Below are 13,795 nucleotides of genomic sequence, written 5' to 3' on the forward strand. Positions count from 1 at the left end.
TATTAATTTCTGGCGTGGTAATGAATGAATGAATGAATGAATGAATGAATGAATGAATGGGAAAAGGTTAAATAAAAAAAATGATGAATAATTTTTTCGATAAATTTTTTTTATTTTTTCACTTATCCGATTAAATTATAGTTATTGTCATATAAATGGGACCTGAAAAATTTTTCAATTATCCGATATTTCGATTCGCAATTATAAATGTAATTTAACATTATACCATAGTAATTATTATCAAAATCGCGGGGTTTTTTCGCATTTAAAAGTTTTTGCACTTAAGCGATATGCAATTAAACGGTTTTGACTGTATATCGTTTAATATCGCTAGAAATTTTCCTTAGAGGGGGTCCATTAACGGGCCTTCGGCCCTTTTTCCCGGCCTTCGGCCGGGTTTATCTTACAAATCATAACCATATGTTCGATAATATATAATAAATATATTTTTTTAAATGCATCAATAATTTGTTTTATAATTTAGTAGATTATTCTCAATCTTTATATTAACACTATCCAGAATAATTTTAATAGTAATATAAAATCCTTCCACAAACATCAAAACCAGAAAAATAAAAATATGATTGGTATTTATTTGATATTTATTTGATATAAAGTCACCACTTATAAGTCTTTTGAACGTATAATCTAAAAATAAATTTTTGCTCTGGGAGGGGTCCAAACCCGAAAATCACCCCCGTAGCTACGCCACTAGAATGCACCCTTAGTTGGGAGGGGGGGGGGCTGTATTATAAAATTTTAATACTTATACTTAGTTTTGAGTTAGAATAGTCAATTTCATTTTAACTTAAGATAAATAAATAAAATGCTTCATTTTTATATATTAATAATCCATTTTATCTTATATAAATCACATATTTAAAATATAATTATTTTTATGGAGTTTGGTTTTGCTTGTATTATATATTATTTTCATTTCGGTCCATTTTCAATAAATATTTATATTATAATAATAATTTCGTGTTTTTCATACAAACTATAAATATTGCATAATTAATTGGTTTATTTTTAAATAAATAAATAAATAAATTTTTTTTAGTACTTGTAATTCCACCAGATAATTAAATTAATATTTAATAATCATTCAAATTTATAATATTTTAAAAAGTTTGTATTAAAACACATTTAGATTTTATGATAATCTTTTTTAGAAATATTCTTTTTCTTTACTAAGATGTGCCCCAAATTTATAAAATTTCGAGGCCCCATGGGGATATTCCCACTAGGCTTGGCCAGTCCCCTGAATAATGGTAAAAATATATGACTGTTGTTTCTGTTAAATCTATTAAATACTAAAATAAAATATTTTAGCAAATCTATTTAAACCAAAAAAAAAATATATGTCCTAAAATTTTATATTGAATACTATAATATTGACAATTTTGTTAATATACTGATATAAATATAAATACTAGTTATTTTGAATATAACATGAGATGAATTAATTACCTCATACCAATATGCCTAACATATTTTTCAACATCTGTTAATTTTTGAATGAAGCGTGGTGCGGGCATGAATTTAACCGCTGAATGAGTGAAATTAGATTATTTACGAAATAAATCGATATGCAATCTCAAATTGAATGCAAACTAATTAAAACGCATCCCCTTATTATACTCGATAAAATCGAAAGTATTATTTATTACATATATGAATGCACATATTAAAAATAGAATACACAAGATTATACAGATATTTTGGCTTATGTCGCAAAAACAAAGTAATAATGTCTCATTTTATATTTTAATTAAACGTTTCTTAGCCCTATATTTTGCAAAGAACTTTATCTTACATGAGAAGAAGAAATAAAACAAAACCGTAATATTTATAAAATCTACATATTTATCTTAAAGTATATAGCTATGTGAAAAATAAAAAATCTTTTGATTCTCTATTGGGACTATTATATCAGCGCATTTATAAAAATTGTCATTTTGATACTCATTATAAGTAAACATTTATTTTTCCATATTAATTTAATTATATATGTTTTTGAATATAACAGTTCCTAAAATTAATTATAGACAAATTTAAAAAATTAATAAACATAAGAATAATTTATTTAAATTATATTTTGATTGCTTAATTATTTTTCATTTATAAATACATTTGACTTCAGGACTAATCATGAGACAATATCATTTGAATTTGGACCAATGTATTTGTCAAGTAAATAAGTAATTAAATATTATTTAACTTATATTATATAGATCTATGTCCTAATATACCTTCAGAAGTCATAGTACACATTTATATAGTGCAATTTCCCCCATATATGGTATATTAATCAATATAAAATAAAGTTTTATATAAGTTTGTATAAATATTATATTTATGGTTGCTAAACACACATTTTTTGATTATTTATTTAGAAGTATGCTTAAATTATATTTAAAAATTACATAAAAACAAGAAAAATATATTATTACAATTCTTAACACCTATAAATTCAGAAAATGTATCACAAAAACAAATCAAGCTTTAATTTATCAACCATCACCAATACCTCAAACCATATATTTTCTGAAACTTTAATTCCAGAATGTGATAAATTGCATTCATCAAAAGAGTTAAATATTCCAGACTTTACACCAAACAATGAAGTTTTGCTTGGAAAAATTAATATTGAAACTCAGCTTTATTATCCAACAACTGCCAAATCACACAATTTACCCAATGGGCTCAATCACAATGCTAATAACCATAATTTTGATAACAATCAGTATTCTTTGCATTTAAAGCATATGAATGGTTTTAATTACAATGATTTAGTATTACCAGGGACTTCTAAAATAAAAAAGATTATGTGGAAGCTAGACAAATTTAGGTCTATTGTAGATTCTCTCCTAAGGTTTCCTAATTCAAATCATTCCTCCCATAAAATCAATATTAATCATGAATATTTAAACAATCAAAATTTGGCATTAAAATTTGTAGCTTTCCCACTTTTTAATAAACTGGAGGATAATATAGATGAATTTCCATTTTCCAGTCTGAATAATATCCACTTCACTAATTCAAATCAGGAAAATGCATTTGTCCCATTATGCCACCTTGAAGGAAATAACCAAAATAATATTATCCAAAATAACTTTAGGCTAAAAAATCTCATTTCTCCACAAAAAGGCCTTTCACGACCTAATGTGATAATAAATGGTATATTTATTTATTTTATAGCTTAACATTTTATTTGCTTAATTAGTAGAGTCTGAGATTTTTTTCTTAAATAAATATTTTTTTTAGTAACTTGAATTCATAATTAAAACCACTTCATAGTTTACTTAGTTTTTTTTGATATATTAATATTAATAATTTTAAAATTATTTATGATCAAAGCTGTGTCAATTAGAGGTCTGCACAGAGCTCGATTCGAGTTTGGGTTCTGGTCAGGTTTGGATATAAAAGTTTTTTAATTCTGGGCCTGGGTTCAGATTGGGTTGTAAGAGGCTTCCAATCCAAAGCCCAACCCAATAAATAAATATAATATCCTAAATAATCTTTTTAATTCTTAAGTTCAATTAGGATAACATGTCATTTTCAATATTATTCTACATAACATCCATTTACCAAACTATTTAGTTATATTATTGTGTTATTATTTCATACTTAATTCACATCATATTCTATCAGGTTAATTAAAATACATTTTTTACATTTATCTAGTGCTGTAAACATTTCTAAAAAAATCGAACATGTTCTTGTTTGTTCAAAATTTTATGATAAATTTTTTTTTATATTTAATTTAATTAAATAAATGTCTTATATATTTTAACACAATATATTAGACATGTTGAAAAATAATATAGTTTTATTTTGATATATTATAAGTGAATAAAAAGATATTTTTATTTATGAAAAATTTTTCTTATAAAATTTTAATATTGTTTTTCAAAATTTTCATCTGATAGACAGAACACTTGGCAGTTAATACGACATTTGCTATACTAAAAACACGCTCTATAGGGGCAGATGAGGGATTGCAGTATTATACTTAATAAACAACTCTTTTAACTTGGGGAAGGTATTAAAAACATTTATTGTTTTGTCCTTGTTTCAAAAATTGAGATAAGTTATCCTCCTTCAATCCATCTTTTACTTACTCGTCAAAAAAGGATATCTCGAAAATAGCAGTTCTTGCATTATCATTTCTAATGTTTTCAATGCATTTTTTCATCAATAACGCTATAAGTTTATTTTTGATAGGTTCGTTCGAAGGAAGTTTTATCTATGGCTATTGAAGCTTGAATATTGGATGTATAATTGCAGAAAGAACATATTGATCTTCATATATATTCCAATCTTTAAAAAAAATAAAATATATGTAATTAATTTGATAGTAATAGGTTTAATATTTTTATTAATCCCATTGAATAATGCGTCTATCAGTAGTTGACCATAATTTAGGCTACTAATTTTTTTTAATTTTAAAATAACTATCGTTATTGTTGGGGTCAAATAACCTAAATGCATTTTTTTTTCTAATATAATGATTTACTTATACAATCAAATTTCGTTTTTAATTGGAACTTGAAGATTTTGAAACTATATAATACTTTTTGGACACATTTTACATTCGGTAAGTATTGAATTAGTTCCTTCAATATAGGATGTTACTGCAAAATATTTATCATATTTGGGCCATGGTAATGCCAATTCATCTCATTTTGAATTTTCAGAATCAGATGATGATGAAATAATAATATCCATGTTTATGCTAATCCATTAAATTAAAATATAAACAATAATATTCAAATTAATAAACTATAATAATGATGTGCTAAAAAAATTGAAATGTGAAAAAGGAAAAACAGTTGATTATAAAATAAAAAACATTTTTCTTAAATATTTGGATTAATATTAAATTTTTCTTATAAATAAAAATAAAAGGTGTTTTTAAAATTGAACGAACGTTAAATTCGAACGCGTTCGTCATAAAAAAGGAACACGTTCAAAGTTCGTCAAGTTCACCATTTTTTTTAAAAAACGAACTTCGTTAACACTACATTTATCTGATATCTATTTAGTTATAGCCTCAAATTTTCAATATTTAAAATTGTTTACGAAATCTTAAATTGGTTAAAGATTTATCAAAACGACTTTACCATTTTAAGGGTTTTGGCTCTTAAATTTCTGGCTATCCCTGCTTCTTTGGCTAGCAGTGAATGAGCAGCAGCTAGTATGGCCTTTGAAGATAGGAGGACTTGTTTACACAAATTGAAATTTTCAACGCAGTTTTCAAACGCAAATAAAAAAACATAAAAGCAGCTATATAAATTGAAGCGTTAATTTTTATTAAATTTGAAACAAAAAAAATGCTGTTCAATTTAAACGAATGCATATAAAATACATTAATTGCGTTTTAAAAAAGCTGCGTTTAAACGTTCAATTTGTGCGCACTATAAGCCCTGACAAACTCGACTCTTCATTCATATATCACAGTGTTGTTAATTGGTTGGTTGCTAGACCCGGGGTTTGCGTTTAAAAATTGACTAAAGCAGCTCTGAGCACGAACCCCAAGCACAGACCCGGGGTTCAAACCCGTGTTTCAGACCCATGGTTTCGACCCAGGGTTCAGATAAACGAAAACTACGAAAAAATAAATCTGATTTACTAATCTTAAATCTTATTTATCATTCTAATTATAAATTAAAGTTTTGTTTATTATTTTATTCTACATTTATCTCATTTACTAACCATTTAAATTAGTAATCTGCATTGGGCCCAATTTTTCAAGCCCGGCCTGGCCCGAAATTTTTATGAAGTTTTGCACAAATTTTTTTTAAAAAATTTTGCCTGCCCGGCCTGAATTTATTTAAATATAGAAATTAATTTTTATAATAACTTAAAATAAACGATATATGTTATTTGGGGTCTACTTTCTATAAATAAAATTACATATTTTTATTTTACATAAAAAATTCAACATAAAATTGATATATTTAAAAAATTTCTAAGTCCCGACCCGATACGGCCCAAATTTTCTTAAAAAAACAGGTACGGGCCGGGCCGGCCTACTTTTGCAGATCTCTAATTTAAATATTTGTTTTAATTGGGGAGCTTTTGATTGGAGTCATTTTGACCTAGCCATTTTATCTCTTCCAGACTATGTTAAATTCACATATATAACAAGTTTATATATTTAACACTCTTCAAAATCTTAGTGGGATTTATAGGATATCTACTACAAGCAACTTTACAAAATTTCTTAGTTATAATATCGAAATTATCTTTTGAACACATTATTTTCTAAACTTTGATATAAACATAATTATCCTCAACAATCAGCATGTGTTTTTTTTATATTTTTAAAGTTATTTATTAAATTAGAAATTTTTTTTTTAAAAAAACATTTTTTTTATTAAATTCAACTTTTACTATTAATTTTAAAAATGAATTATTAAAAATAAAATTTCCGTTTTTTAATATTTTTGAAGTGAAATTTATTAATTATTATTTTTCGGTGTTGTGATGATTTAATGAAATATAACATGTTTACGATTAAATTAAAAATAAAACGCATTCAGGTAAAAATATTTTGCTTACAAAAATAATTAAAATAACACATTTACTTTTTAAAAAGTTAAAAGAAAATATTGAGAATAATATTATTATTTTAATTAAAACTTCTTATTATAATTTTTTAATTTTACGACAATTTTAATTTTATACTTCTTCAAACAAAATATATTTTTAGCCTAATGATCACTCTGGTTTTTCGGGGTTATTCTTAAAAAGATAGAGGCTCAAATTTGAAAGAAATTAATATAAATTAAAACGCCTTGATGTTAACGGATTTTCTTCCGCAATTGCCTGAAGATTTTGTTACCCAATTATGGCAATTGCACACTATATAAAAATATAAAAAGTGTAAATTGAAGATTATATAAATTTTGACTTCAGAATAGGCATGACAAAACGAAGCTTATTTATTACACCCCCCCCCCACCCCCATAAATATAAACGATTCAAAAGTATTCTAAATATCCCATTCAAGCTCAATCTTGCTGAATTTAGGAACTAATTTTATCAAATGTACTTGTCTAGGATACATTTCTAAAATTAGAAAAATACGTGTTAAAAAAATAGCGATGAAATTAAACAAACCGGTAAGAAAGTTTTTATCTAATTCTGAACTAGGATGGTATAGCTGGAAATAATCGCTCATCTAACTAATATAACAATTCATTTTAATCCTATTTTTTTGGTATCTCGTGGTCCAGTCTAAAATTTTTTTTAACTCTAAGCTGAGTTGTTTACAGGGCTTTACTATCTAACCCAAGAAAATGCCATTGCATTTTGCTATTTCTATACTATAATTTTTATTTGAAATAACATTATTCATCTGAACCCCGAGTCTGTGCTCCGGGTTCGTGCTCAGAGCCAGCCTGAGCACCAAATTGGGTCGTAAAATTTATGACCAAGCAAATTATAAGGTAATACACATAATTTATAATTGTTTTTTGGATATGATAATATTCACATTCAAATTTAAAAAAATTTAATCTGGGGTCGGATTGAAATTTTTTTAAATTCCAGCGAGTTTGGGGTCGGACAAATTTTTTTATAATTCGGGCTCAGGTTGTGGAAAAATCACTTTGTAGACCTTTTGTGCCAATCCACTTTTTATCCATCCGATATTTTTTAATGTTCATATAAAAACTTGGTTTGTGCCAATATTTTTATTGTTTTGGGTTTTTTTAAGATTATATATATAATTTTTTATTTTATAAATAATTTCATTATAACAAATTAATAAATGGAACTAAAATACAATTTTAGCTAAAAATTGTACACTATTTTTGTTATATTATTAGCAACAAGAAAAGGATTTTAAAACTAGTCACATTTACCTAGTATTGTTAAAGGCTCGATTTTGCCAATTTTATAAATGTCAAGATTTTGGCTAAAAGTAAATACTCAAGCTTATTGATTTTACCCAAGATTTCAGAAAGGTTTGGACTTCTATTGTCGTATTTTAAAGCATTAGTTAATAATATTTTGACTAAAATCTTGATTTATTTTCCTTTTTAAAAATCGGCTAAATAAAGCTATTTAACAACGATACATTCACCAATTAACATGGTAAATATTTTAAATGAGATTATTAACTTTTGGAGAAAAATATTTTAATCATTCATGATTAGTTTGTTTTCTTAAAATAGAAAATATTGAGATTTTTATTACATTGGTTCAAAGATAGATGGTTAATCAATATAAATATCGCGATAGGATCGGGATTTTAATAATATCCGGAAATATCAGATAGGTAAAAAATTTGTACATCAGTACAACCCTATAAAAGACCAATCTGATACTTATACAATATTTATTTACAATGATTTTTATTTGTCATCTATCATTTAATTGGACCCGTAATAAACAAATCCATCTTTTAAAAAAATTCTTAAATAGAGGATAGAAATTAATATTTTATTAAAAATAAACCTAAAAATAAATTCTCTGGAATTAGGACAAAACATTTAGTCATTTTTATTTAATTTTATAAAAATTTGTTTAATTATATTTTTCGATTAAAATTTTTGGTTGGGTCAAACTATGGACTTAGACTTAAAAATAAATAAAAATTTCTGGTTGGGTACTGAATAAAAATTTGAATTTGCAGACCTTTATTACAAAATGATAACAAATAAATATTTGATTAAAATATAATTATTTGATTTAAATCAGAGAACTGCATGGATTTGACTTTTATTATTTTTAAACCTGGCCCAAATTTTTAAAAATATTTTAGCCCAGTCCAGTCTAATTATTTTTCATACGATTTTATATTATTTTTATCATTTTAAATTAGGTTGGCTATATTCTTTAAATGATACGATAGGAAATTGCAAAAAAGGGCAGCAAATGGATGTTAAATGATCCATTATATGATTTACCAACTGGTTTTTTTCTAAATATATTATAAAAAAATCGGTCTAGCAAGAATTATTAAAATCATACCATTTTATGGCTCGGACCAGCAGTTCTCTTATATGATTTTTTTGAAATCATGACTTTTGCAAACCTTAATTTATATTATTGGGGCATCTAAATTTTAAGAAAAAGCTGGGTTTTAATTATTAATCAATCTGTATAATAGGTTACGCCAATAGATCAAAACTACCCAGAAGACAAACCTTCAATAATGAAACTTCACGTTTAGGCAATAATAATAATAATATTTTTATCGAAAATTGCGAATATTCGCACTATGATAGTTACAATGGTTATTCTAGGCCTCCAGTTATAAATGATCCTCAAAGTTTTGCCAACACCACACAATATAGCAATAAAAAGCTAAAATTATCGAAACAAGACCTTAGTTACACCGCTTTCGTTGACTTTTCTCATTTATTCTCCAGTTTTTCAAATTTTGAAGACATGACAAATTTTTCTCAAAAAGAGTTTATTGGCACCAAATCGAATATAAGGCTAAATCAGCATGTCCCTGGGATATCCACATATGGCACAAGATCTAATAATAGTGTAAAATTGTGCTTCATTGAAAATCCGGATATATTTATCAACTTTAGATATGGTATCATGGGATGCCCCTTGATAAAAAATAGCGATTTATATCAACCAGAGACGAATGTTTACACCAAAGATAACGATTATTTAACGATTAGAACAGAGAGGAAGAATGGATATATCAAAGCAGAGGAGTCCAACCATTCGCTTGAAATAGACAAATCTTCAAGCCTCAAAAAAAGTATTAACTCTTTCATTTCTTCCCAGCAAACAATTTTTATCTCTTTTAATTTTAATATTCCTTTTCAAAAAACGAATTATTTCCAAATTATAGAAAAACTATCCAGCCTTAAATTTGGAAGGGAAGCTAGGACTTTGCGCTCATCCTTAAAAATGATTAGCTATCCCACTATCCTTCCAAAGGTCAAAGATTCTTTTAAAAAACTTCAACAAATTAAATCGGATAGTTATGATAACTTAACACCAGGTTATACTTAGAAAATTTGTATTTTAGTGTATTTATATGATTATTTATTCATCGTTATTATATAAATTTTACATTCTGCTTGATTACATTATTTTTTAAATTCTTTTATACTGTTATTTTATAACCATCATGAGTGACTGAATATTGTTTATATTCTTTTAAAGGAATTATTATAAAGTTGTATCTAAGACCTGTTTCAAAAATTTGAAAGGATTTAAAACTTGTAGGAAACATAATGACAAAGTTTATTTTACAAATATATTTTATCTTTTTATTAAAAAAAAGCTTATTTATTGTTGATAATTTTTGATGCATATAAAACTTTGACGATGATAATCGTTCAAACATTTAAGATCGAGATCGGAAGTTCTAGTTTCGAGTCCAGAAAGTCTTCCATTTTTTAAGAGAAATAAAAACATAAACATTTCAACCATTATAGTGCGAAATTGAGCTTTTCAAACGGTGCGTTTCAAGCGCAAATAATGCATTTCAAATGACCTCGTTCAAATTGGTAAAATTACAGTTTGGCGTTAGCAACCATTTAAAAAAACGCAAATAGGTTTGCTTTTTCATTACTATTTTATTATTATTCGCTGTGTAATATTATATAAAATGTAATATAAATATCTTACTTATATCCTAAAAAGGAATATTTAGAAATTAAAGAAATAAGAACGCAGACAATAATATAATTTTCAAAAGACAAATCCCTTTTTTTTATTTAAAATGTTGCGTTTGCAACGCAACGTTTGAAACGCTCAATTTGTGCGCACTATTACGATTTTATATAAAAAAAATATATTAAGGATGATTGAAAAAAAGAGGTAGCCAAATACCTGTTGACCGAAATATCAAAAAAATGTTATATATTGATGAGCCGAGATAATGCTACTAATATATTAACCAGGGTAGTGTACATAATACATACAACAAAAAGGTAGCATTAAAAAATTTTTAAAATATGCTGAAAAATTATTAAGTTTTTTTAAAATATTTGGCTCGGCAAAAAATTATATTATCATATTAAAATTTGGAAATTATACTAAGTAGTCAACAATCAATAAATTAAAATTTTATAGCCTACCTATCGTTAAAAAATTGCAAACTTAGCAAAATAAAAACTTTGTTTATCGCGAAGTTTTAAAAACATTATTATTAGTTTAGGCTAGTTATAATTTTTTTAAAATTTATTCCTAATTGTGAGTGAGGTACGGCTTTCTAATACGGGGGGCATGCATGAGGCAATCACTTTACTAGAATATCGTTCAAAAAATTGCCCTCCTCATAAAACTAATTACAAATTTTTTTTTAGCCTTTTTATAAAAATCGAATTGGATTTTATTTCTTTATTTTACTTTGCCGCATACACTTTTTTTTATTTATCCAGGTTTCCAAATCTATTAATTGTCTATGAAATAATTAGGGCTGTGCCGATATTAAATATTGGATCGGATCGGCACCGATATTTAGCGTTTTCCAAAATATCGGATCGGACCGATACCTGTAAAAACCCGATCCGTTCTTTTTTTGTTATTTTATGTTTTGTATATTTATTTTACATTATTATAATATTTTCTAAATATTATTTTTAAACAATGCAAAAGCACAAACCCCCCTAAATTTTATTTATTTATTAAAATAGATTTATAGTATTTTAAAAGTTTTTTTTATAAAAATAGAAAAGGAACACCCAAAGTTTTTTTATTTTAAATCTTCTTCAAGAATAAAGTCAATTTTATTATTTATACTTTAAATAAAAGAATTTATTAAAATTTGGTATCTGAATTATGGGAAAATTTTACAAAAGAAAAGATAATTTTGCAAAATGCGTTATCTGCAGAATTCTAATTTAACGAGGAGGAATAATGAAAGATTCATTAATTCGATTTTTTGCATAAAATATATTGATTTCTAAATTACATTTGGTTCAAAGGGGGTGGTGAAAAATCAGTATAAATATCGGTATCGGATCGGTTTTGAACCAATATCGGATTGGATCGGATCGGTGAAAAATATGTGGACCAGCACAGCCCTAGAAATAATCATTAACTATTCTTTCAACCAAGGGTTCTCGGATGCTCAAAGGTCAAGTTTTCTTCTTTTATACTAGTTTATGGAAGGTTTCGCCTCATATTCCCTTTTGGGGGACGGGACCTTTGCCTTGATTTTCCCGGGGGATTCCATCCTTTATGTCTTTAGACATCATATATCCTCCTATCAATACTTATATTTAAATGCATCAGGTGAAAATAAATTTAATTTTACAGGGAAATTGTTATTATTATATTAATCAAAACAGTATAGTCTGGTTTGCCTTTAACATGATTCAAATGAATCATTATCAACTGTAATATTTTATTTAAGTATATTTATATATTAATTCAGGATTAAGTGATTTTGCATAGTATTTGACTTCGCAATAAAAAATATTTATATTTTTAAATTTTAAATGATGATGGTAATCTGATGGGGCTAGATAATTGTTCCATTTTTAACAGCTTTAGCTAATTTTTAGCCGTTTTATAAATGACGAAATCTAATTTTTAGCTTAAAACTAAAACCTCAACCTCGGGATTTAAAAAAAATAGGTTAACTTTAGAAATACTCAATAAATTAATTCTTGCATCAATGCTTATTTTAATTTCTTTATGACTTGCCTTCAGATATCTGAATTAGCCATTAAACATTGCCAAACTATTATATCTATTAACAAAATATATAAAAATGTTATCTTTTTTATAAAAACTTAAGATAAAGTGTGGGAAAAGGAATATTTTATTTGTTCAAAAACGTGAAAATGAAAACAGAAATGTAATAAACATGAGGTAGGCATCAGAATCGCGGCCAAATCATTGATCTGACAACTAGAGATCTGCAAAGTTAGGCCCGGCCCGAGTCCCCGGGTTCTAGCCTATTTCTATTTAAAATAATCGGGTTCGGGCCGGGCCTAATATTTTAAAAAAAATTTCGGGCAGGGTCGGGTCGGACCTTGGAAATTTTATTAAATATATCTAAATTTATCCATTTTATATTGAATTTTTTATGTAAAATAAAAATTTTTGATTTAATTTATTGAAACTAAACGCTATATAACATATGTCTTTTATTAAGTAATTATAAAAATTAATTTCTATATTTAAATAAATTCGGGCCTGGCCGGGCCGGTAAATTTTTTTAAAATAAATTTCGGGTTCGGGCCGGCAAAACTTTCTAAAAAAATTTCGGGTTCGGGCCGGCAAAACTTTTTTAAAAAAATTTCGGGCCGGGCTTGAAAAATTAGGCCCGATGCAGATCACTACTGACAACCCTGTTTTAACCTCATGCACACCAAAGATTATTACACCCTTTATTATCGATTAAAATGAAGTTGTATTGTTAAGATAAGGGGCAGTCTCACTGGCAGATTAGCTCCTCGCGTCATTAGATGGGGCCTTAGCGTAATTGGCCTGGGGGGGGGATAAAGGGCACTTATGTTAGGTATTATTTTATATTTTAATTAAATATGTTGATTTTAAAAGAAAAAAGGCGAAAAGAATTATGATATTTTTCGAATCTTAACCGGAGATATCGGAACATTTCTAATACCCAATATCATACCCAAAATTTTTAAATTTTCTTTTAAGAGAAACAAAAATGGTTGAATATTATCGAAGCGGGTTATCCTTATTAATATTATATATATATATAAATACTAAGTTTAAGCTGAAGGCCATTTCCAAACAACGTTTATCAAAGCGAGAAAAAAACAATTACCAAACAACGTTTTTTTATTTCAAACGTTTTTGCATTTTTTTAATATCAAACTAGTTTTAT

At 26.3% G+C, this 13,795-nt stretch overlaps 1 protein-coding gene and 1 long non-coding RNA gene across 2 annotated transcripts in view; both read left to right on the plus strand.

Moving 5' to 3' along the window:
* The first annotated feature begins 1,528 nt into the window (after positions 1-1,528).
* Positions 1,529-1,938, plus strand: LOC135926101 (uncharacterized). Its single transcript, XR_010571781.1, has 4 exons — positions 1,529-1,656; positions 1,698-1,744; positions 1,787-1,842; positions 1,885-1,938. It is a non-coding gene; the product is annotated as an uncharacterized LOC135926101 (long non-coding RNA).
* The window catches only part of LOC135926100 (uncharacterized), a 33,559-nt gene continuing 21,696 nt past the window's right edge, over positions 1,933-13,795 (plus strand). Inside the window, exons 1-6 of the mRNA XM_065461790.1 lie at positions 1,933-1,974; positions 2,144-2,193; positions 2,235-2,302; positions 2,478-3,180; positions 9,125-9,736; positions 9,830-9,982. Of these exons, the coding sequence (XP_065317862.1) occupies positions 2,181-2,193; positions 2,235-2,302; positions 2,478-3,180; positions 9,125-9,736; positions 9,830-9,982 (1,549 nt within the window). The 5' untranslated portion in view covers positions 1,933-1,974; positions 2,144-2,180. The remainder of the gene's footprint in view (positions 1,975-2,143; positions 2,194-2,234; positions 2,303-2,477; positions 3,181-9,124; positions 9,737-9,829; positions 9,983-13,795) is intronic.

Source organism: Gordionus sp. m RMFG-2023, chromosome 3, assembly GCF_954871325.1.
Source record: "Gordionus sp. m RMFG-2023 chromosome 3, tfGorSpeb1-WG-v2, whole genome shotgun sequence".
NCBI classification, from domain to species: domain Eukaryota; kingdom Metazoa; phylum Nematomorpha; class Gordioida; order Chordodea; family Parachordodidae; genus Gordionus; species Gordionus sp. m RMFG-2023.